The sequence below is a fragment of the Alligator sinensis genome, unplaced genomic scaffold (genome assembly GCF_000455745.1).
Source record: "Alligator sinensis unplaced genomic scaffold, ASM45574v1 scaffold301_2, whole genome shotgun sequence".
Lineage (NCBI taxonomy): Eukaryota > Metazoa > Chordata > Crocodylia > Alligatoridae > Alligator > Alligator sinensis.
In genome coordinates, this window is record NW_005841874.1 from 3,966,929 (window position 1) to 3,993,034 (window position 26,106).

At 45.4% G+C, this 26,106-nt stretch overlaps 1 protein-coding gene across 1 annotated transcript in view; it reads right to left on the bottom strand.

Moving 5' to 3' along the window:
• USP13 (ubiquitin specific peptidase 13) overlaps positions 1-26,106 on the bottom strand; it is a 74,424-nt gene that overhangs the window by 28,057 nt on the left and 20,261 nt on the right. Inside the window, exons 4-10 of the mRNA XM_006017142.3 lie at positions 17,715-17,836; positions 14,897-15,039; positions 14,478-14,662; positions 8,782-8,876; positions 5,237-5,424; positions 2,918-2,989; positions 2,529-2,622 (exon numbers count right to left, since the gene is read on the bottom strand). Coding sequence (XP_006017204.1) covers positions 2,529-2,622; positions 2,918-2,989; positions 5,237-5,424; positions 8,782-8,876; positions 14,478-14,662; positions 14,897-15,039; positions 17,715-17,836 — 899 coding nt within the window. The remainder of the gene's footprint in view (positions 1-2,528; positions 2,623-2,917; positions 2,990-5,236; positions 5,425-8,781; positions 8,877-14,477; positions 14,663-14,896; positions 15,040-17,714; positions 17,837-26,106) is intronic.

Below are 26,106 nucleotides of genomic sequence, written 5' to 3' on the forward strand. Positions count from 1 at the left end.
CATTATAACCTGCCTGCCATCTGATAACCGCAAACCTGCATTTTTCATATTGGCTTCTGTTCTACCCAGAGCACACAAAGCACTAACAGACTCTCCCTATGCCTGAAGAAGGGTGTTTGTGCCCAAAAGCTTGCAAAGAACAATTTTTTCCAAGTATTTAGTTGGTCTAATAAAAGATATCACATCTACCCAAAGAACCTTGTCTGCCTGTTCCTTAGACCAACACGGCTACAACCAACAACCCTAAAGTCACTAACAAGAGTCAAAAAGCCCCCACGTTCTTCCTCCACACATTGAACACTGAGCTTTAGACCTGAACGTCATCATCCAGGGTCCCTTTTAAGAACAAAGGGCAACTATAGCATGTTGTGCAAGTCCCCAGTGCTCACAAAGCAGCACCATTCAGGGCAGAAGGGCTTCAGAGACTGCCTGGGAGACAATTGCTGATTGCAGCCCAGCTTGAATTACTCCTTAGCTGTTAATGCAGTATAACCCACTTGGGATGGATGTTATAACCCGCTTGGTTATAGACTGTCCATTTAATTAGATAGTCTAAAATATTAGGGAGACAATTGCTGATGCCAGCCCAGCTTGAATTACTTCTTAGCTGCTAATGCAGGATAAAACAAACTGAATGATAGAAAAACCTTCAGTAGAATGACCACTGCAGCCCAAAATGTCTAACTCTGCTAAAATCCTATGGCCCGCGATATACAGGAGGTAGCTTTGTGATCTCTTATGGCCTTAAAAATCTGTGCCACTATGAATCCTCAAGATTTAGCATTTGCAGAAAGTAAAATAATATAGCACTCAAACAGCAAACAGCAATTCCCACAGGTCCAACCTGGCGCTGTAACTTCAGGCAAGGAATTCTGACCTCCCCAAACTCATTCTCACTTTTCATCTTAAAAGTGTGCTCCAGAGTAGCAGTTGTCACTATGCACTTGTGGAGAAGGAAGCTCCATTAACAGAATTAACCCCTTAATTGCTAGGCACCAAACCACACCCGTGAAGCTTGCTCACACAAGAACTAGGCCTTACATCTCTTGGTCAAAACTGATCCTTTATATTGCTATCAAGGGCTCACAGGATACGCCAGAAGTTAGACGAGCTTTTTGATCGTTGTGTGAATGACAGCAGAGTCATTCGTTGTTTAAGGAGACAAACGTATGGATAAATGAGAGCGCAGGTCAGCAGAGCAGCAATACCGATGGCAGGTGGCTGAGGACACATGGCAAGCAAATGATAAAAGCAGCAGTAGTTCATGCAGCATTAGAAAGTGACCCGACATTTGTGCCACAACAGGAGGATGCAGGAACAGAAATTAGGGAGCTAAGGAGGACAACATTGGACTTCAGGCAAAATCTCTCTGCTGCTGCAGAATTGTTGCAATGTACAGCACTGCTTTTTGCAAAAACCAAAAAGGGCAGTTCCTCCCTAGAAGCTCTCATTAATAGAGACAGATGGAAACTACATCACACAGCTAGGAAAAGATGCCTCTTCCCACCACTCTTCTGTTCTTCATATATTACGGATTTGTTCTTATCCACAGCCCTACATGACTGCTTTGCTTTTAGATCCAAACTGTCCCCCTGTGATGGCATGGACTGGCTAGCCCCTCATGAGGAAGGAGTTGTTGGGCTGGGTTGGCCCTACCCCTCCAGTATTCTTGCAACCAATGCCAAGACAGAAGGAGTGGTATCAAAAAAAGGGGGAGTCAGACTCAGAGAGGGGAGGACTCTCAGTGCTCACTGAGCCTGGCTCCTGGTCAGACATCCTCTGAGGAGTAAGCCTTGTGGATTCCCAGGTCAGTGCGGGTGCCTGGGCAGATTGTAGGACCAGCACCAGGGAGGCACCCTGGTATCTGTTTACACCTCCACCCCACACAAAGCTGGTACTAGGTCTCTTTCTTATTAATTCACAGTCTAAATATTAATAGGAATCCCTTGAAATTTCAAAGGAACCAAGAGAGAGGGCTAGTCAAACCCATTTATGTTCTTGTGACTGCCAATTGGCTTACTGCAATCCTGCAAGTGAAAGAAGGCAGCTGTACAGAGATGAAAGTCTCCTGCACAACTCTGTATTCTTGTGTTCGCCATACTGGAATTCCTCCTGGCTCCACGAAAATCAGTGGGAGTTTTGTCATCGATCACTTTGGAGACAGCTCCTTTGCATCTTTAAGCTTTCATTTTGGACTACAGCCAGCTTGAGAAGTTCACTCCCCAATATTTAGGGCTCTCTAGTCTAAATAACCACTTTTGGGCCCTCGGTGCATCTCTACCTCTGCTTTGTGTGCACAGCAGGAGCAGCAGAATCCCTTCCCGGCAGAACCGCGGGGCCCTTTAAAACTTGCAGAAATAGGTCCTGACTAATAGATTCCCGACCAGAATCTTATGCATGACGCCTTGCTAAACATCCCGCGCTGGATCCAGCTGAACCCCCACGCTCTCCAATGCCCATCACCTGTTCCCTCTTCTCAGGGCTTCACTTTTACCTAGTTATCGGGCTGCACATGCTCAGTCAAATACCTTGTGTTCTTCTTTCATCACCTGTTCAATAAGCTCAGATTTCATTGGTGGCTTAGAGTACTGGCCTGAAAGGAGGCCGTGTCCTAATTTAACCCTGTAGGGAAAGGGGAAAAACAAACAAACAGAAAAGACAAAAGAGATTTTCCTCCAGGCTTGGAGAAGAAAGATTGACTGCAACTTTAAGCGCTCGAGAAAATGTTGCCGCCTACAATTAGCTAGGCTGGAATATACAGCTAAGTATTCCCCGACCCGTGATCTCACTCCCCAACCCCTACCAAGATGCTCGCTCTCCCCTCTATTTATAGCCATTTTGCTCTGGTACCTTCATGGCTGGATTATTCAGATTATTCTGAGTAGAAATGGTTAAAAATAGCAACATGGCCACTTACATCTGTGTGTTGAAATCCTGCGTTGGATCGAGAGGCGAGTAGTCAAATATTCTAGGAAGGTTTCCCACGTACCTGGGCAGTGAGGACAAAGAGAAGTGCACAAAGGTTATAGCTGGCTTTCCTGGGGCGTCCTCTGCTAAGATATCTGGTTACCTAACTGGCTGTACTGCAGGGATACTTCAGTGACACCTTTGTCTCTTGGGAGAGCTCAATAGTGACAAAGCTTATAAGTCCCCCATGGCAGGGTGTTTTTGTCAGGATGAAATTGTAACGTTTTGCTTTCCTACCTAGAGAGGAAAATGGTGCCAGGAGCTTCCAAACAAACCTGAAAGTCCCACCCCAGGTACTAGCCTTGAATCTGGGGTCCTAGTCTCATCTCCGACACAAACCTTGCATGTGAGCTTGGGGAAAATCATCTAATCTGTGTCTCGGCTCCTCATCTGTAAAAGGGGCACAATTGCAACTCCCAACCTCACAGGGCTGGTGTGAGACATGCTGTCCTAAAGATTGAGAGGCCCTCTGGTATTACAGTAAAGGAGACCATGTGAAGTATCACAGACGGGCTGACAGTAAACTTGCTTATTCTCATCGCAGTACTGCACACATGTCAACTAATTAAGCCTCCCATCATCTTCACGAGACAGTTCAATATCTTCTCTGCCTCTGCACACCTCAAGATTAAACGGCTTGTCCAAGATCACAGGGTCCATGTGTTCTCAGCTCCTAATAAATGGCTCTAGATCAGGACCAACACAATTCGCAAGTTCTGCAGCCTGAAGACAGGTTACTGGGGCCCAGTTTCAGAAAAGCAAGACCAATTCACCCATCTATTGTCAATAAGCTCTAAGGAATACCTTAGACCAGGGATACTCAAACCCTGGCCCAAAGACCAGATTTGGCCTGCAGAGCTGTGTCATGTGCCATTCCCCTGCTGCCAAATTTCTGCATTTGTGGGGAGCTCCATGAGCTAGATAACGTGGCCTTGCATACTATATCAATGTGCAGGACCCAGCAGAGCTAGTGCCTGACTCTGGTGTGTGGGGATGGGCAGAAGCAGTGTGGGACTGATCAGGGCATGTGGGGCCCAATCTAGATGCGCGGGGCCTAATTCTGGCACCAGGGACCCAACCCAGCCTATGGACTAACCCCATGCAGGGCCAAAAGATAAGGCACCACTGTTAGACCATTCAGAGCTGCCTCAGCCAGCCACAGTCTCCATCAGAGTACTACTTTATTTGCCATGAACCATGAGGCTACAATTGAGAGCATATGTCCATTTGTCCTGATCCATCTTCTACCCTTAAAAATCTCTGCTACTTCCTTTATACCAAATGTTTCTATTAGGTCCAACAAATCACACTGCTGACAACAATCTCTTAGGCTTAGGAAGTCCATCCTGACAGAGACAGAAAAGTTGGCATAAGAGTCCAGGCATGAAAGACTTAATAAATCTACAGACACTACTCCATATGGCTGAGTAAACAAACAAAAACCAAATTCCCCCCACTTTCTTTTCCAGAAGACAACTGTTACACGAAACCTGGGAAGTTTTCCAAGATCTGAGTGTGCTGCTTTCAAAATGCACACTACTTCTGTTGGACTATAAAGGAACACTCTAAAGCGTTATCATCACCCATGTACAATGATAAGGTTGTTCTCCTTGGAATGCCAAGTATTCTGCTCTCATTTATAGTTACAAGGTATTTTTGATCAATCACATGGAAAAAATCTCAAATAAATGCAAAACAATAATATTAATTTATCAATTACCAGGACAAAATGATTAAACAATCTATTTTTACAACTCAGATTCCTTTTTTTTCCATCCAGAAATTGCTCAAGCTCATAAGGTACTTCTGTCTCTCTCTCTCTCTCTCACACTTTGTAAAACTTTTCCTAATTTATACTTGTATTGTTAAAATACTATAATTTTTCTAGAATGCTTAGAATTTTTCTGGGTTAAGTGTACTTATATCAGTATAGTTTATTCCCATATGAAAAGAGAAATAAGCTCTCTCTCTTCCCTACTTGTATAGCCATATCCATGCTAGTAGGTACAACTCCATGGGTTAAACAATTTCTCATAAAAAGAACCAAGTGTGGCAAAATCTTTGGGCAGACTAGGCTAAAGTTTGCAAGTTCAAGAGTGATTTTTGGGCAGGGTACCCAATGCAAATACTGTATCAGTTAATCTGTCACTGAACTGGATGGAAGAACCTGCTTGCACTGAGGGTGCAATATTGAAACAGCACACACATTACAAAAGTAAGAAACCATGACCATGCAGCCTGTGCAAAACCACTCCTGAGAATTACTTACGCTCGCTGAAACTCAGGGATGCTGAAAATGGCCTGCATGACAGCGCTGATGTAGCAGCTATTTCCCAAGTTTTTCATGCCAGTGTATCCTGGGCCATACATGGGTTTCAGCTTCATGCCAGATTCCTGAATTACCTCCCACTCAGAGACTCTTGGCTTGATGTCGTTATCTCTTAGACCGTTCTCTGTCTGAATGCAAAGGGATTCTGTTGCATTTTTTTAAATAAAGCAGCAATTACAGGGCATTAGTTAAAAACCAATGTTAATTTTCTAAAGAGAAGAGCCCAACCAGAAAAGGAAGGAAAAAGGTCCCAACCCTAAAGAACAAACTTTCGGATCGAAATGTCAGCTATTGAAGCACACTGGCTAAGAAGGGGAGACCAATCTCAGCTCATGAAGATATAACAAACCTAGTTTGGAAACTGCAAAGAGTATGGCCACAGTAGCATATCCTGTGAATCTATACTACTAGTAGAACCTGAGACGGCTAGGGGCGATCACCATCAGCTGTAGGCACAGCAGTGTAATCACGACCTTAGGTCACAGCTCAAGGGGCTTTCTCTAGGTCAGATGGGAGCAATCCAATGTTATGGTCCTGAAGACACTACTCTGACACGCCTATGCAAGCACAGCCACAGTTTGCTACACTAAACATTTATTAGCAGTAGATTACTCATGCACAGGTATTTTACTAGCAGGCCCAAAGTCAAGGGGTTAAATCCTGACCCCTCTGAAATGACTGAGACGTGTACTGCATGCTTATTAGGGTTTTTCATTCCTAAGGAGGAGCACTGACAGCCTTAATGGTGTCTTTAATAAATGTGGGCACTTGTACACATGATGGTCGTCAGGATATACACGTGACAAAAACGTAATGTGTGTGGCTTAATGGCATCATGCATTACACATGCACCAGTTTTGGGGGTCTTAAATGACTTTGCAGTGTTGCAAATGAAACTACATCTGGATATAGCTTAGTTTGCAATGTTGCAAAGTGGAACGATACAGCTGTCAGCTCATCCCTCGGCCGCGGGAGAGGCAGGCAGGCACGCAAGAACAAAAAGACCGGACCCCTTGCCACTTCTGCCTTCAGCAGGTGCCTGGTTGCCACAGGCACCTCACCTGCTGAAGGCAAAAGTGGCAAGGGGCCCAATCCTATATTTCTCCCCCAGCCCCGCAACTTGGGGGACAAGCCGCCAGCAGGCTTCAGTCCTTCCCTTCACAGCGGCAACACCCCCTGGGGCTGCCCAGGTGGGCTGCTAGTGGGCGGGTGCTGTCCCAGCTCAGATGCAGCACCCAGCCAGATCCAACTCTTCCCCGAGCCTGCTGGAGCTTCCAATGCCCCATGCACTGCCCCTGCCACCTTCCCCCAGGAATAGACTGCCTTGCCCCAGGATAGTGCAGGGAGGTGGCAGGAGGGCAGCTGGGTGTACTGGCAGCCAGAGAAGGCAGCAGGGATGGTGCACAGGGCACTGGAAGTCCAGGGAGGCTTGATGGGCTTCCAGTACCCTGTGCACCATCTCTACTGCCTTCTCTGCCTGCCAGTCACCCTCCTGCTGCCTCCCCACTGCCCCAGGGGCAAGCCAGCCCATTCCCAGGCAGTCCCAGGTGGCGGGGACAGTGCACAGGGCACTGGAAGCCCCAGAGGGCTCAATGAAGAGTTGGATCTGGCTGCGTGCTGCCTCTGAGGTGGGGCAGGGCCCACCTGCTAGGAGCCTGCCCAGGCAGTCCTTGGGGGGTGCTGCCACCGCTGAGGGAAGGACCCAGGTTACCTGCATCTCAGGGGCCACTCGTCCTGCCAGCAGCTCATCCCCTGACTGCAGGAGAGGCAGGCAGGCTCTGCAGAAAAAAAAAAAAAAGGAGGATCAGGCACCTTGCTGCTTGTGCCTTCAGCAGGCAACTGCTGGAAACAGTGGAGGTCCTGATCCTTCCCCCCACCTCCCCCAGCAGAGCCTGCCCACAGCCAGGGGGCAGCCCTGAACTGCGGGGGCCCCTGGCCCTTCCTTCCACCACGGTGGTGCCCCCCAGGGCCACCCAGGCAGCCTGCTAGCAGGCGGGTGTTGTCCCACTCGAAGGCAGCACCCAGCCTGATCCAACTCTTCCCTGAGCCCACCCAGGGAGCAGCACCCGGTGGGCTTCCAGGAGGTAGGCTCAGGGAAAAGTTGGATCGGGCCAGATACTACCTCTGAGCTAGTAGCCCACCTGGGTGGCCCAGAGGGGTGCTGCCACTGCAGAAGGAAGGACTGGGGCCCCCTTGCAGCTCAGAGGCCGCTCGGCCAGCCGGCAGCTCGCCCCCTGCCTGCAGGTAGGCTCTGGCTTGGGGGGGGGGGGGGGAGAAGAATCAGGGCCCTCGCCATAACAGTGACAGAAGCCCCTGTATTGAAATGGTGGGTTTCAATTAAAAACCCACCACTTCAATTTAGGGGGCATAAAATAAAATCTTGGGGATTAAACACCTGTTACATGTACAAGTGCCCTAAGGCTCCTATCCAATGGTATCAACAAGGTTTTTAGTATTAGACCTGAGAAGATGTTTCAAATTTAACTCTTCAGTTATAATTTATACAGTTTATTGCCCGTTTTCTTTTGGCTGGACAATGGAAATGGACTAGTCCATTTCTTTCTTGTTCATAGTTTTCAATCCATCTCATTTTCAGTGTTTTGTGCATTACTACAAGATTGAGCTTGCAAACAAAAAATGGCCCAGGTCCTATTTAGCATCTTCCATTCATCTGTAATATCCATGCAAACAAGGTGGGCACCATCGTGCCCATTTTACAGAGGGTGAAACTGAGGCATGGAGAAGGGAAGTGGCTCATCAAAGGTCACTGACCAGCAGTTCACTGACAGAGCTGGAAACCCCATGCTCTCAAGGCCCAGCCCAGTGTGCCCTCTCCAAACAACACTGTCTCCTCAGCCAGGAGGGAAACGTATTTGTTTTGTATAATAACCTCTTTCTATCAGGATTCCCCAGCTTTATGGACCCATTTCCATTCGTCCTAGGTTTAATCCCTTCTGTTGTTAACAACATGTAATTTTGAGGCCATATTTGGTTTATTTTTTTAATTACCTTTGTCTCATCCACTTGTTTCACTTACCTGTAGTGGATTTAGGCTTTTTACCCTTAAAATTGCATGTGCCACAGGACTGTTGTTCATAAACTAGCTGCTGAGCACAGTTAAACATTCTCAATATTCCTCTCCCTTATGTAGCAGAGCCTCTTAGCTTTGTGGCGAGTGATGCACAAAACTCTGCAAGGTGAGTGTTCAAACTACAGACCAGAAGGGAGCCCTAGTGAAGGTAAATCCCAGATCCTGAAGTTACACAAAACGATTCCTTACAGCCCAGGGCACAAACATGGCCCAGCTGACAGTGTTCTTCCCAAAGCTAAATACTAGCTGAACAACTGTACACAGGCAATCACACGTACACAAGCTTAAGGAATCCCATTTTTTGTGGATATAGTGTCCGCCCCGTCCCATCCCATCCCCCGCCCCCGCCACCCCGAGTAGAAAAGTGAGATTGAAGAGCAAAGGTATTTCCTACCCCTTGCATCTGGAGCATGTCAATCCCAAAGTGTGCCAAGTGCTTTGCCACGTGTGGATCTAAAACTGCCTCCTCCTCCTCAAAGGAATAGACATCTATAAAAACAGAAAGAAGCAGATGTGATGACACACAACATGTTAGCCTCTGTTTTGTTTACCAACAAAACGTTCCCAAAATAGTACTGCCAAAGACGGCAGTATCATTATTCTCTCTGGGTTGGCAGACAAAATACAGAAATGAGTAACTGCACAATTGTAAAAGTTGGGAAGTGTCTGATCATCTCCAAATATATCCTCAAAGTATATATAGCGTATAGGTCTGATCCTCTTCAAATATATACCTTGAGAGAAATATCCCAACACCCTCTGCTCCTGGCTGTCAAATAGCCTCCAAATCTCCCCCAACTCATGCAAAGTCCTCACTGATCAACAAATATCAAGCACCACATAACCCTGTCTTAAGAACAGACGCAAAACCTATCAACATATTTCCACGGCTACCAAAATCATGACAATGAAACCATTAGAAATCCATGGATCTTCAAGATGTCTACCAAAATCACGACAATGAAACCATTAGAAATTCATGGATCTTCTAGATGTCTAGCAAAATCACAACAATGAAACCATTAGAAATCCATGGATCTTCTAGATGTCTAGGAAAATCACGACAATGAAACCATTAGAAATCCATGGATCTTCTAGATGTCTAGGAAAATCACGACAATGAAACCATTAGAAATCCATGGATCCTCTAGATGTCTATCATGGGAAGTGGTATACCTTGTTCAATGCATGAAATGCCCTCCCGGAAGCTATGTGGGTGAAACTAAACAAGCCTAACACTCCAGATTGAAGTCCCACAGGAAAGAGATGGGCAGAAGGTAAGTCATGGTAGCACCTTAGAGACTGTTTCAAAGGGGCATGAGCTTTGGTAAGTGACAGCCTACTTGGCTCTGTGAAAAATGTGCTTCCATGGGTGTTTGGGTGTCTTGGTCCTTTATCTCTTTTCTTGTCAAGTCCTTTCATAGCATCTGACAATCACTCCAGTTCTGACCTCATAGTCCTCTTACTCAAGAGAAATCTACAAAGTTTGCACAAGATGGGCCTAGAAACAAAAAAACCCGTAACTTTACTAGACACTAAACATGGACTAGACATAAGAGGATGGTTTCATAACTCATAACCTAACTGGTGGGTCTTCTAACCTCTCTGTACTCCACAGGTAATCACGACCCTTTTCCCTCCTGAATGGTCTTGATCTTTTAAATAATTAGGTTACCTGTTCAATTGCACTTCTGTTTTGAAGCTATTTCTGATTGCTTCTTTTTGTTCCTAGTCTCCAGCCCCGTTTTCTTTTACATATGGAGTTAAATACAAGCCATCATTTTTCCTGGTACTTAGCTTAGGCTGTACCTCTTTCTTTCCCAGACCTGAGGAAGGACAGTTTATGCCTTATACTGCAGTTTATCTAACATCTCTCCCAACTATGGTCCAATAACAGTTGGTTTAATAAAAATACCACTATAAAGCCTCTTGCTTTTCACATATTTCCTGGATCATTACAGCTACACCAATATCTAGTTCTATTAAAGGCTGTCAGGTTATACTATTTCTGCACCAAGGAGAGAGAGTCTCAATCACTTTTCTTTTGCTCTAGGTGATTGCACCTTGGACACCCAACAAGACTGCACCAGAATTTCCTTCTCTGATCCTTTCTCCTCCTCCTCCTACCTGGAAACCAGCAGGGGTAGGAGAAAAGTGTGCAAGCCCCATGATATGAGAAGTATTTCATATCAGATGTCTCCTTTCCAAACAATGTCCAACCCCATCATCCCCTAACAGTCGTAGAACATCTCTCCTCCTCAGCACAGCATCATCTGGCTACCTGTATGAAGCCTTTGCAACTGGCCAGTCCTCCCAGAGAGTTTAGACACCTGCGGCTTGGACTTGCGTTGACCTCACGGGAATTTGTGCCTGAGCATTGGGATCTAGTCGGCCTCAAAAGTCAGTGCAACTTTTGAAGAGGTATTGTCTTCATAGTAGGGACACCTCTCAAACTCCGCAGTAGGGTTGTCGAGATACATTGTCAGAAGCTGACTAATTTAACATTCCCACTATTAGCATGAGTCATGGGTGACCCCCCTGGTATTCATGTGGATGCAACACGTCCCTCTGCTGAAACTCCACAGTGAGCTAGCATTAGTATCCCAGAAGAAACGACAGCTTCATCGAGACAGGGGTTCACAGCATTCCCGTACTCTTACACTAAGGTCACAGTCCAGGCCAAACACCAAGCAAAGCTCGAATACATCACTAGATCTTGGGTAACTGCCTTTTACAAAAGGCAGACCAGTAAAAATCAGAGGGGGGAAAAGAGAGGCTCTGAATTCTCAAACACACTCATATACATGATTGCGGTAGATTCAGGACATACATCGGTCAGAACAATATTACTGCGGCAAAAGAAAGCTGGGTTCACAGGAGATGGTGGGGTAAGAGCAGGGATAACAAGCAGCATAAACAGAGGTGTTTGCAGCAAGGAAAGGAAAGATGCTGGTCCATGGCAAGGACTGATGCCCCTACTCCCTTTCCTGTGGTACCCGGAGGGTTTGATGCCCTACTGGCTGCAGATGCAGCCATCCGTTCCAAGGCTGGGGTTGAGAGGCAGAGGGGGCAAGACTGCCCCTTTGCCCTTAGAGCACTGCACAACAAAGAAGCCAAGTGCAGAGGGGCTGGACCCGATGATCTGTAAGGTCAACTATGAAACTAAGCCAAAGCACCCATGAAGCAGCTCACTCAACTAATCTGTGTTGAAGAAAACATGCTACTTCTAGCCATTATCCCTGCAGCCAGATTAGGAAGCACGGCAGCATGATGAAGAAAAGGGGACCCAGATGCCTTGTCATGAGAGCTAAAGGAGACAGCTGCATCTGTCAAAACATACAGGCATTAGAGAAGCCCAGACAAAAAGAGTTCAGGGAAGTGATTGCACTTAAGGCCCCGGGCTGGGATGTAAAAGATTTGGGGTTTGATTCCTGGCTCTGCCACAGAATTATCATCTGACCTGTGCTGTAAACAGGGTGTATAAAGTTGCCCCTCTCACAGACATCTCATGAAATTCACTGGTAGCTGCACCAGCTTCAAGCCCTTTGAAAAGCACTGCAAGCCCTGCTGTATAGCTGCACAAAGGCATGAGGAATCCCTTTTGCCCCTCTGCATGTGCTACTTGCATCACTGAGACCCAAGGGGAAGCAGTCACTGCAGTGCCACTACCTACCATCCTGCAGAGGTGGGCAGGGAGGGGTGGAAGCCGTGGCTGAGCTCCCCAGCTCTGCTGTAAAGGGGCAGTACAGCACCAGGATGGACTTCTTATTCCTCCAACACTCTGCCTCCCCCTCTCAGGAGGGAACTGGCTCTCCCTCTCAATGTGATTTCTGCTCTGTGTTATACCCCCTTACTCAGACTGGATTGGAAGGCTACAGGCCAGTCCTTAAGTGGTATAGTATTTAGCATCGACTGCTATTTAAGCAGCATGTAGGGAGGAAGCAGCCTTTTCTCCAGGGAAAGCAGAGCTGACTTTAGATGGAACAGGAACAAAGACCTGTGCAGACCAGCTGCTACCCCCTCACTGGAAAAAAAAAAGGATGATTGTCTGTCCTTTGTTACCAGAGAGGCCATGTGAGAGAGGAGGAGGAGGGCAGAAGGACAACAGCCACCGGAAGCCAGACTGTCACTTAAAGAGCCCTCAATACCCCAGTGAAACAAGACCTGCTTTCAAGACCGTACAGCAGATGCAGCTGAGACCTGCTAAAGGAAAGATCATGACAACCTTCTACATCCAAGTCTTTAAAAGCACTAACCTTCCAAGTTCAGATATAAAAGCAAATCTTCCATCCGGGAATCGAATGCCGAATGTTAATGCAATAGCAAGTAAAGTCAGGCCCTCAGCAGGTGCAGCTGAGTGACACTCAGAGGAGGTATACATAGATGAATTCAAGAGAAAGCTGAGAATTAAATGGAAAGTAAATGTCTTATAATCAAACCTCTCTGATGTGCAAAGCAAGGTGCAAATGCACCAGCTGTGATAGGAAACAGCTGTTGGAAAGTCATTTCTCACCTCACCCATACAGCCATGAGCATTGAAAATCAAGTTTGAATGCAAAATCATATTCCCCATTTACATTTTCTCCTTTCTTATTCTTCTGTAGTACGGCAAGAAAACAGAATCTCTGCCTAGGTCTTCTCAGCTCCACATTATTTCAACATGCTTAATCCTCACATATCAAAATCCTCACCACAGCAACACACAAAGAAAACAATGACACTTTTCCTTCCTTTGGATGACCTTAAAGTACTTTATATAACATGCGTAAGCCTCATATCAGGTCTGCGTACTCCATGAGTATTCAAGAACAAGAGCTTATGGGTTTGATGCAGGGATCACTGGCAACATTTTATGCTTTGTGCTATGCAAGAGACCAGACTTGATGCCCCTTACAATCCCTTACAAACTATTAAATTATTATTATTCCAAGACACACAATTTGCAGAAGAAAAGAAACTGATTACTGGGAGATCAAAGCCTATCAAAAGGGAGGAGGGTCATCTTCATCTTCCATGTATGGAAAAAAAAAATCAAGAATTGGGTAGATATAAATGTGCCATTTGGACCATCATGGCTTCAATGTCACTCTTGCACTACCATACATTGGAAGATATTGAAATCCAATGCTTACAATGGAAAATCCACAATCTAATGAAAAAACAAGCCAGACCACATAGTGACATCTTCCTCCTAAGACTGTGCAAGAAACATAATTATCACAAGGAGACTCATGATCTGCAACCCTCTAGCTAACACATACAACACCACAAATGCAACACAGCTAGGCAGGAGAATTTCAGAAAAGCTAAGAAACCATCTTCACCTAACCTACTTCAAAAGGGATCAACTCGAACAGCAAAATGAAAGGCAAGAATGACTTTCCTCCCTTTTTATAGGCCTTGATCTCCCAGTAACCAGCTGCTTCTCTTCTGTTAATTGGGTGTCTCCTTCCTCTGGCAACTTCTCTCACTCCCCTCCTACAACTGTTTTTTTTACTATGCTATACTTGGCTTGTTCTGGTCAGATCCCAATTATACAATTGGTCCAATAAGAGCTATCACCCTAAGAAATCCTTGCCTCTCACATAATTTGGGGACCATCATGGCTAAAACATCACTATAAAACAACCATTTATTATTGCTTTTTAACAGAAAGGCAAGCCGAGCTGGACAGAAGTGAGTGGGTTGCCCTGGGCTGCACAGTAACTACGATCCTGAATTTCTCAAACCCCAAGTCCATTCTCTCTTGCCACAAGACAAAACGATTCTCAGCAACAACAGTCCCATGTCTAATCATATCATCTCAGGACTAAAAACATGGAATTGAAACACGGCAGTATTTGCTGCAAAGCAATGCTCTCTCTAGATGGATTTTCCCCATGTTTCAGATTTTGGGATATTCTTTTATTTTTTTATTTCCATCACACCAAGTTTTTCCAATACTTAAATCATACGTACTACAAATCCAGCTACTGCAGCATGGACAATATGTACAAATAATACAGCTCTTCGGTGGTAGAAGAGCTTATGGTGTGTATGGTATATTTTGGATTTCGCTGCAGCTGAGCACAAATCCACTTAGTGACCTACCTGCACCATCAGGAGTGATGGTTCCTAGCTTCACCGCTAATGGATAGCCCATCTCTTTGTAGTGTTCCAGAGCATGTCCGTTTCCCCCACTGCCATCAAAAAACCATTTTCCACACAGCACCGAGCCATCCGTCAGGTTCAACCAGAGATTCTCCCGCAGGTCACACTTTGAGCATTTCCAGCCACTGAAAAGGACAAGTATTGAAAATAAGGCAGGAGAAACAGATCAGTGCTGCAGCCCGCAACACTGATATGTGACTCAAATAAAAGCCCTCCCATCTGCCAGAGGTATCCCACAGCTGGACTGTTGCCCCACAGCTGGAGGTACCCCACAGCTGGAACAAGCTACCAGCACAGACCCCCAGGCTTGCAAGTCACGAGGCAAGCCCTTCACTCCAAAGAGCACAGCGTCTCCTCACCTGGGGGGGATCCGAACGCCATTATCTAACTGTACAAGTGATTTGGCATGTTTAGATACTTGTAGTTCTTCTTCCCAGGAATCGGGGTCCTGCTTTCGGTAGGGAGATTTGGAGCTGAGAAGTGCATCGCAAGCTATCGTCACCTGGAACAGAAGCCAGAAAAGCACTAGTCAAACTCAAAAACTCACCTGCGTGTGACAGGTGTTATGGTATAACATTGAAAAGGTCTGACAGAACTGAGCAGGACACTGTCAGCTTCCTTGCTACCAACTCTACTCCCTAACTAATGTTAGCCTCATTCTGTGGAAACCTGAAGGGCAGTTACTACTCATACCTTGTTCAGGAGTCTGGCCAAATCTTAGGTCCCAAATCAGCAAGGCAGTTAAGCACATGTATAACAGAAATCAATATAGTGCTATACAATATGCAGGAGCATTTTCCTGCTAGCCATAACAATTTTTCCTGTAGTGCCAGAGACTTCTTCCTATAGCCACACTATGAGATGAAGCTAAGTGTAGACTGTCTAACCCAGGAGTGGGCAATTATTTTGGGCAGAGGGCTGCTTACTGAGTTTTGGCAAGCCATTGAGGGCTGCGTGATAGGCAGCCCAGGGCAGATAAACATTAATTTTCTAAATTTTTTAGGGGCCCCGCGGGCTGGATAGAATGACCTGGCGGGCCGCATCCAGCCCGCGGGCCACATTTTGCCCACCCCTGGTCTAACCACTTCTTTTTAAACACAGAAGAATTGCTGATGATATTTAGGATGGGTTTTTTTATGTCAATGAAAACAGCTTGCTTCAGTTTAAATATTTGCTGTAGACTTCCCAACAATTGCAGCACAGTGAGAACTTACAAGGATCAGAAAGCAAAATTCACAAGTCTATTTTCATCACTGAAGCCGAGAGAAATGAAAAAGACGAGCCAACAGGATTAATCACGTGAATTAATCATTAGAAGTGAAAGTCTATTTAATATCTACTGATATTCTTAGTAGCATGAATTTGAATACATCTGAATTTAAAGGAAAGATTAGATTTTAATCTTATGGCAATCCCCGAATCAAACAACTGGCTATAAGTTATCTTCCAGTTTGTGCACTATATATTTTGACCCCAACCCAATGGGATTGCTAATGAGATTAGGAATTAAGAAGACTGGGTGTTTTCCTTTGGCTCAAGTTTTTTAGTTTTGGATTTGGGGTTCTGGATATATACCCTGAGAAAACTTGCAATGAAGTCACTAGGAGGTGACGGTGCTCAGAGCCTCTGGAAAAAATGGGCCCCTGGTGTCGCAAGTTGGGCATTTAAAATCCAGAGGTCACACTTCAAAATATTTGGGCCTTCTTTTTAAGAGCACAGATAACATGACAACTAAAACACAGATGCATTAACAGGAAAGTTGATACTAGGAATGAGTCAATACATATGTATAAAGTACTGGGAGGGGCAGGAGGTAGAGATGTTGCCCTGCCCTTCTTATTAAGAGTACCTTTCCTCATCTTAGAGGATCTACTCAGGTAAAAGGACTCGGCACTTCTGCCAGAGATTAATTTTCCTCCCATTTCCTTTAACTCCTTCTCTAGGGGATTCTTCCTACCAGAAATCCCAGGAAATCCTAGACCTCAATCTGAAGGCATATTCTCTCCTCTTTTACCATATTCCTGGCCACACAGGACATCACTCTTAACCCTCACCGATTCCCCAAGCCTGTAATCCTTTATCTGTAGCTTCCCCAAGGTCTCCCATCCACACAGGATACTGCAGGCTTTTTCCAAAAGAAAACCAACATGATCTATCCAGATTCCCCTTCCTCTCCTCTCCACCTTCTCCCATCACTAATGCCAAGTTCCTCCACATGCTCTAATCGCTCAGCTTCTCACAGCAACCCCTCCACCACTACCTGCATTCACTTGCCCACCCACTCATCCCCCTTGCAGCACCGGCAGGCCTCATCTCCCATGAGGCTCAGAAAGCAGTCCACTGACCCCCACACTGCCCTGCCTACCACTACTCCCCGTCCTCTCCAAATCCACTGAATGCATCATCTATACACAGCCTTTCCTTCAGCACCTCTGCCCACCTCTCAAACTGCTCTCTCTAGCTACCTCTTCCTATTGAAATCACAGGGCTACATCTCCATCTTCCAGCACTTCTTTCTCTCTCTTGTTCGGACAGAATTGTTCATACGTCGCTTTGCAACATCTTTGCTTCCCTGGCCTTGAACCCTTCATCCTGTCCAAACAAGAAATAGCCCCCAAGAGCCAGCCGACCCCTACACCTATTCCTCTGAATCCATCTTCTCCAACTCCTCACCTTGTAGCTCCTTGTCCTTGATTTCAAGAGACAGCTGAGCACTGTCTCTCCCCATTTCAGCAGTCGTATAACTAGCGGTAGGCAAGAGGGGCACCTGCCCAGATGCCAAGTTGGGAAGGGTGTCACAATCACCCCCCACACCCAGGCTCTGCACCCCAGTAGCAGACCCATGCCAGAAAGTTTATGAAGTTTATAAGGAGAACTGATATTAGGAATATAGGGAACCATAAGTACCTAAGACCAATAGGGGAAGGAGTAAATGTGTTTAAAAAAAAAGCAGCAAAGATAAACCAGGAGAAGATGTGGCTAGAGGACAGAAAAGCAATGAAGATAAAAGTAAATAGACAGCAATTTTAAAATGTTTCTCTCTTGCTCAATATTCTGGGCAGGGGGTGAAAAAAATCCTTTCAATAAAGCACCGTTCAAGAAAACCAAACCCAATTTCCGTAAAAACGAATTGGGGGTCAATTCCTGTTCCACAGCCGGTAGCACACACTCACTGACCAGTGCTGGTAACTCTTCTATGTTTGGTAATGAGATTTCATAATGATCTGGAAATATAACAAGCTTGGCTTCATCTTCATATTCATAATCATCGTTGTTTAAATCACCATTTGTTTCTAGATCTTCAAAAAGAGAGAGAGAGAGAGAGAGAGAGAGCACATTAGGTGATAATCAAGTGATGGGGAAACAAAAAAACCCCTCTGAAATTTGACAGTTCCTTTAAGATAAGCCAAGGAACAAAACATCCATCAAACTAATCCTCATTCACAACTAAATTGCCACTGGCCTCTCTGTGAACATCAGCCATCACTGCAGTTACGGGCCCAGCCCTTTGGGAAGCCACTCACAAGATTTAACCCAGTGGTTTTGGGGTGGCTCATTAAGAACAAGAACATGATGTTCTGCTCCCACCTGTTATCCAGCGTCTCAAGGCATTCTGCAAACACTAGGACCTTGTATATGTAGTCGCGTTGTCCCAGTTATATCAATGTAGTTATACCAATCTGATCTGTGGGTAGACACACGTGTTCCAGTAGAGAGGATTTTTTTTTTGTTTTATTTTGTGTTTCTTTTTATATAGCTAGATATAGATATAATCGTAAGCTAAACTGGAGAAAATTCACTCATCTACTGAAACAGGATGGTATACTGGTATACCTGTATCACTTTCATCCACACTATCCACTGGACCAATACCAAATTTCCCCCAGTAAAACAAGGCCTTCCAGTCTCACCCCATTCCCCAGGACATGTAAATACAATTATAACCATGAGGAAGGTGTAGCACAGAGAAGTTAAGGTCAATGGTTTTAACTCCACTCCAGTTGGGTGACCAACTTGAGACATGCCAGGGTCAGCTTCTCAGAGACACCAAGAATCTGCACTGCCCATTAGCACCTGTGGAGTTGCACTGCTCAACCTCTCTGAAAATCAAGCCTGACATGTCTCCTGTTGCCCCACCCACCTCCAAGATGGAAGTGCGCTAACACAGCAAGCCTTTTTTGGAAATGTGGACTATGCAATTTGCCTAAGACCCCACCACAACTAAGTGGAGAACTTAACGGTAGCAAGACATTTTAGTACAGTGAAGTAACTTTGTAACCCTGAAAGATGAATGCAGAATAAAAGCAGCTGATGTGTAGTCCAGTGTTGCCACGGAGGCTCTTTGGATGATATGTTCAGCCATCAGTGACCTAAGAATAGGAATGAGAAAACTTGGAGATTCACAGATGTGAAGTCCCAAGTGGCAGTGGTGGTAGAGCAAGCAGAAAGCCCAAGACAAAAAGATGGAGAGCCCAGTTTACAAAGAGATTTCTGTTAAATTTGGGTGCATTTTTTGTATTGTGCCTTTTATTTTTCTTCCCCTTATACTAGGTGCCTTTTACAAGGCAACTATAAAAAGGGAACAAGAAGAAGGAGGGAGCTAAGTAAAAAGCACGGGTCCATTGCAGTCAATGAGCTTCAACAAAGTAGGCTCCATCAACACATGCTTCTACGGATTACAATGAGTCACCTCAAGGAGAAAGTTTGGCCAAATAAGAAGGCTGCATTAGCTGCCGCTGACCCAGGTTGGTCTGAATGTGCCCCCAAAATACACGCACAGGATTACTTCACTATTTGATGCTAAACAAGCACTGGCAGCAACTACCAAACACGTGAAATGCAAGAAACATCCAGTGTATACCATGGGCAGGGTGAAGATAAAAGGTGCCAGGGATACATCACCAAGACATTTAGTCAAACTTATCTACAGAACAGCTACAGCATGGATGGCATCACTGAGTTTTACCCAAACATGCCTCAACTGGACCTGTAAGGCTCACTTCTGGGGAGGAGGATAATCCAGGCTCCATTCAGTCCTTGAGCTCTCTGCTGTGGTTGCCAATAAGGGAGGAAGGGGAGGACAGGACATCTAGAGCCAATTACTGTTCCAGTGATGCGAAACCTTGTCCAGCAGGCACTGGCCCAGCCCTCCCAACATACTTCACATAGGCTGAAAAACAGCCAGGAAAAGCTTTTAGTCATTTGCTATTTGAGTGATCTAGAGAGAACATTGTCCTGTGTCGGACTCCGAGCCACATCCTCCTCACAATAACCCTCTCTCTTGCAAACCTCCCACACTGCAGTGTAACACAGGCCACGTAGTCACCTTGCTACCACCAGGGCTGCTTTAACACGCCCTGTTCCTAACCTGTATTTTGTTGTTTTAATACTACATTTATTAATGAATCCAACTCATCAAACAACAGATTTGACATGCAAAAAAACATATCCAAGCCCCCAGCAATATACACAAAGACAAACATTAATCTTCTAGATCAGCAGTGCTACCACAATCCAAATCAATGCCCACAGAAATCTTGTGCTCCTTTCCTCTCCTCTCCCCCAATCTCCAACAGTTCCTCAACGTTTCTGTCAAAACCAAGTCGCTGCATTTCTTCATCTCTATCCAATAATACATCCCCTCCTTTTCCCTGGAACTGCATAACACTGGTCTCATTCGCTTTCCCTCATCTCTGCTTTTGATTTTTAAATTTATCCTAAATTTATTCTGAAGTGTTTGCTCATAGAACTTGCACTTCAATATTCAAAAAAAAAAAAAAAAAAGGTTCTCATATGTTCTGGTTTGGAGGCAGGAAAAGATTTCTTTTTAAGCAAATTCCAAAAATTTCTACCAGATTTCCAAGTGAGCATCATTTTGCTTTCTCCTGTGTACAACACTGACTTGCTAGGACAACTTTTCCATTACTAAGACAACTTTTTTTCAAACTTTTTGAAACCAATCGTAATTCTAGGGCTGTCAGTCCTCCTCTAGGCTTCTGCAACTGTAATTCTTGCAGCCGCTAGAGGATGAGCGATCACTTCCTTATGACACTTATATGATGCAGAGTTCTCAGGAAGGTTCAATAAGAACACTAAGGGGTTAACCAGTGGTTGGCATCCTATTATTTCCCTCACCATGTTTCCACCTTTCTTACAAAATAGTTTAATTCTTGTAGCGTCTTTCCAACTCCCTCCAATATTGGCCTGTTCCTATACCATAAATGCATTTAATTTTAAGTGGGGTGAGATAAATATAGGATGTTTAAATCATTTTCTTTTATTATTGTGCAAATGAATGCGAGGACCGTTTTTCCACATGGTCTCCCATTCTTCAGTACTAATTCCTGATCCAATGTTGTCAGCCCATCTTGCACTATCCTGTATTTTAAGAGTGAATCTATTGATTTAACCATGTTGCTAAAACTCCGATCACCTCTACTGAATAACAACGCTAACCCAAGTGACCTCAAGCCATTGACACAAGACGACAAAGCACAGAGGAGCTACATACAAAAATGACAGTGCCCAGCACCAAAGCAAAGCAAAAGCAGCTTAAACACAAAGCACCTCTAAGTGACTCCATATTTGTTCTGCAAAGTCGATAAAACACCTAAAAGCTCAACACAGTTGGGGAAAGCTCATCATGACAAACTTGGAACAGCCACCAGAGGGTGCTGAAAGATGGTTTAGTTTGATCGTGACCCATGTCTTTAAATAGTTGTAAGGATCTGCAACATACTATATTGTATCTTCACAATACAAGCAGCTGGGGCAAGCAGTCTCCCTAGTTTTAATGATCTGCCATATAAAAACAGCAATGACACAGGTATTCTGGACGCAAGAAACAGAGGCATACAAGGAGCCATTTCACATAACAGCAGATAGATGGTAGGGACTCTGCGGCTGGTGACCTGAGCTGGTTTTGAACTGGTGATCAAGAGATCAAAGACTTGGTATCCCATTAGCAATTAATCCCCTGCCAAGTAAGGTAATGATGCACTTAAGAGTACCCTGCCATTTTAGCCACTGTGAGCATGGGGTGCTGGGGATGTTCATTTTACCTTTTGATGCTCATATGCCACTTCAATGATTACAAGACTAAAACATTACATTCTCTTAGTAAAACTGCCTCACGTCTGACAGCCTGGTCTTGTCCAGCATCACGATTAAAAGGGACAAAAAAGCACTCCGACATGCACAAAGTGAAATCCTTGTTAACAAAAGAACGAGGCTTTAACGGGTTGCCCCACTCTGATAAACAGCTTCGTTAAACTGGCCTTTTCTCTCCCAATGCATCTCTTCCTGGTGGACGAGGTTTACAAAAATGGCCAAAGATTTATTTTTTTTTTTTATGACTATACCTTCAAAGGGACTGAGGTCAAATTGAAAGCCCTTAGGAATACGGGACTGGAAGAAACCTCCTGGGTCATCAATCCATTCCCTTCCTATTTTGGGCAACCATGTCACATAATCCCTTCCACAAACTTTCAGCCAGGCCCTTCCAAGGTGTCAGGCTGGGTACCCCAAACCAACAGTCACTTCTGCAAAACGGGGCTTCTGTGCATTCAGAGCCACAGCTGCTTTGCTTTGTGACAAAAAACATTTCCCCCTGCATTTTATTCCCAGTAACAACCGCAGAAAACAGGCAGGCTCCTATGTAACAAAATTCCTCATCATGTATTACCAAGAGGCAATGGGGTTAAGTGCAATTAATGGTAGGACTCAACTTCCAAATTCATTATTCATGGGAATCACGCGCAGACACACAAGAACCCAGGTTTAGTTTGCTGGGCCAGCAATAGTAAAAATAGATGCGTCTTCTCTGGTAAATGGAGGGAATTGGATTGAAACAACCAACATGGACTGCTGCCAACACACTTTTCCATCAAAGTCACCTCTTGGATGAGGGTCCCTTTGATGTACCCCGAGCACAGGAACCTCGCGCGCTAATGTGGTGACCTTACCGCCAAGGTCTCAGCCTACCATCAGGCCAGTGACTTATTTTAAAGATCTGATATGTTGGTGGAGAGTAGACACAGGACCTTCTACTTCCCTTCTAAGGGAAAAAAGGGGCTAAAAGCTTTTCGGCGCTCAGTCAGGGTCAGAATTAAACAATGCAGTCACTAGCAGAGTGCCCACCGGTCACGACTGCTGTGCTGGGAGGAGAGGATGACAAGAAAAGCAAAATAACCCATGCACTAAAGAGAGGCCAGGCCGGGACTGTTATTTTGGGCATGCCGTCAGCTGGGTAAATTTACCCCGGTGTTCATCTGGATCAGCACATGGGCGTCACTGCAGCAACAGCGAGAAGTGCCCTGCCGCTGGCTGACTGACAACAGCAGCTGGAGGTGGCCGGGTGCTGTAAGTGAACCCGCTGGAGGGGAAGAGAGGGACGAACGCTCGGGCAAACATGCTCAGATCAGATTTAGATGAGTTACCAACCGAATGCACTAATAATAGTGCTATAATGAGATTCCACTCAGGGCCCCAAACAGGATGTCGAGCGTGTATGTGGGGATGTGCCTGGGCAAGGGAGACAGAGAGGAGCTCTCTCAAGAAACAAACCAATGAGGTTGCATCCAGTTTTGAAGACCTAAAGAATCTCAGGCATCTGTCTCGCTTAGGGCTTGAACTTGTTTTACTAATGGGAATGAGAAACCCCAAGCTGATTTGAATGGTGGAGAACCGAGCCCTGGAACCTCAAACCATTCTCTTCGACTGCTCCCAGGTTATCTGGAGCAAAGATCTCACCTTCAGACGTATCTAAAGCACCAAGCTCCCCTGTACAATTATACATACAAAAAAAACCCAAGACACAGAGAGATATACTCGACAAGCCAAAACACTCCCTTATTTGGCAAAAGGAAAGACAACTGTAGCATGTGTAAGAGTTTCCAACACTTCTTGGTAGGTTCAGCTGTACTATTAACTGGATAATAATACATCCCTTTACATCAGGGGCAGGCAATTATTTCGGGCGGAGGGCTGCTTACTGAGTTTTGGCAAGCCAATGAGGGCCGCATGACAGGCAGCCAGGGGCAGATAAATATTTATTTTCTAAATTTGGGGGGGAGGGCCCGTGGGCCGTTTTGAATGGCTTGGCGGGCCACATCTGGCCCGCGGGCCACATTTTGCCCACCCCTGCTTTACATCTTCAAAGCACTATCTTTAATATGAAGTATGTGCCCCAGTCGATCACCACGTTAGGTAAGATCATAATCATTCATTACTTCCACTCCTGCTGCACAATACATTTTTTTTCATGATCCTAAGTTAATTAGGCAAAGACATACAAGCCAACCACTTGGGGGGAGCTACATACAACTAAATAGATATTAGATGTGGTGCTACAAACCGTTCTGCTACAAAAAAGTTCCTCTTTCAAGCAGGAACTTTTTGGGGGTGGATTTGCCATTTTTGTGGTACTATAGATACTATATGCCTATGTGTGCACTAGCTTGTAAGGTCTGTCCGCAGCCTATGTTACTTTTCACTAGCTACTGTCCATTCACCTTTCTGCACTTCCCTCAAGCTTGGACAAAAAAGTGAAAAATGACAGTTTCACTGCTTTTTAGTCAGCTTCCCATCTAGTGCACCTGAGCTGACACAGCTCATTGTGAACTTAAGTACAATAGTTACAGAAAAGTAATTAAATCCCTTCCCCATGTCCTCTTTTATTCACAAGACTGTGTGTATTGCGTGCATGGACACTTTGACAAACACAGCACAAACGCTGAACCAGAACCTACTGACCCGAACCCCTTTAAGAAGCTACCAACATTTTAAAATAGACAAAGATATTCTTACTGGAAACAGGGCCCAAGCATGTTGTGCCTGCAAGGTATGAGAACAGTCTGGAGACCTGGTAAACTAGGGGTGTGTGAAGCGGGCCATATTCGATTTGGATTCAGATTACTGTCCCGATTTGATTCGGCCGAATCCGAATCTGAAGATTCGATTCTGATTCAGAGAATCAGTGATCTGGACACAGACACAGCTTTCAATGTTTTTTCCACATACCTTGAGGTAACACGCACGGCTCATGAATGCTGCAATGCTGGGGAGGATGGAGCGTCCCACGGGAGCGCAGGGCCCCCCCCCCACCACCACATGTTCGGCAGTGGACCCAGAAGTGGACTGGAAGTACTTCTGGTCCGCTGCGCAGTCCACTTTGAATACTTCACTGCAGTCCACTTCTGGTCTACTTTGAATTCTTCACAGTAGGTCTCATTTTAATGGGTACTAGAAGTGTGCAGCTGGGTACCTGTGTGCAACTATGCTTCTTGATGGCAATGCAGACATCCCCCTAGAGACCCAACGTGGATACCAAGCGCTTTTGCGGAAAGCTGGAACTTGCTCACCACTGCGGCTCTTTCAGCGTCTTGGAGAAGAGGGGCCATGTCAAGTTTGGTCCTTTGGATTTATTTATTTCTTCATTTCCAGTTTGTTCTCAGGGTAGCAGGTGCACTGGAACATGTGGGAAGAGCTTTGAAAGAGGTTTTCCTAATACAGAGGGGGATGAATATCCCCAGTAGCCTTATATCAAAGAGGATTATAAGTAGCAATGCAACAACTGCCTAAACTGGATTGACTTTGTTCATAAAGCCAGTCTCTCGGGGCAGCAGGGACTCGCTCGCAGACACACCTCAAAACACTGCGATCTCAGAGCAATGTATTGCTTCCCCATAAGCCCCGACTTGTTAAGAATATAATCTCTCTATGGAGACCCAGTCAAACAGAGACATTGACAACGACTGAATATGGCAAAGTGCTTTAAGATGCTGAGCGTCAGGGGGTTCTCGGCATTTCTATACAAGTACCACCCGAGGCCATGAAAATGAGACCTAGCTTCAGCCCATTCCCCAAGCAGCAAGGGCTGTGCAGAGTGCTCTGGAAGAGCAAAACCTCTAGAAACCTCCAATCTGCCTGATCCTGAAGTAGCAGTGGCAGTTCAAAGGACCAGATTCATCCCTGACAAAATGCCACTGACTCAGAAATGGATAGGCAGGAAAACCTATTAGTTGGAAACCCCACACTGGCTTCACCCTCATAGGAGCAGAGTCAGGCAGAGCCAACGTCAGGGCAGAATTTAAAGAAGGGGCAGGACTTGGTGCTGTTTAAGCAGACTGCAAAGGCTCCTGACTTGGCATCAGCGACCCTAAAAACATGTGCCCATGAAGCCCAGCAATGGCAGCCTCCAAAGCATGCAGTAAATCCACAACAACATAGCTTGGCCCCGCATTTCTCGGCGCATTTTCACGTGTCTTGTTGATCACGCACATTGCTAGCGCTGCAAAGCCACCACTCCCTTACTGCCTGCTTGCTCTCGGAGGCTTCCGCGGCTGCTTTGCAATTGTTGGGTGTTAATTGAAAATTATTTTCAATGCAAACCACTAGGAAGAGGCATTTAAGCCTACTCCTGCTGACTAACTTCTCATTAACAACATCTTCCTCTTATTACCAGAGGAGTGTCACTGGCGTGTGCCCTCTCACTCACTCTGCCTTTCTTTTCTCCAAGCACTCTGTGCCATGCTTACTCCAACATGAAATAAAAAACACTGAATTGATC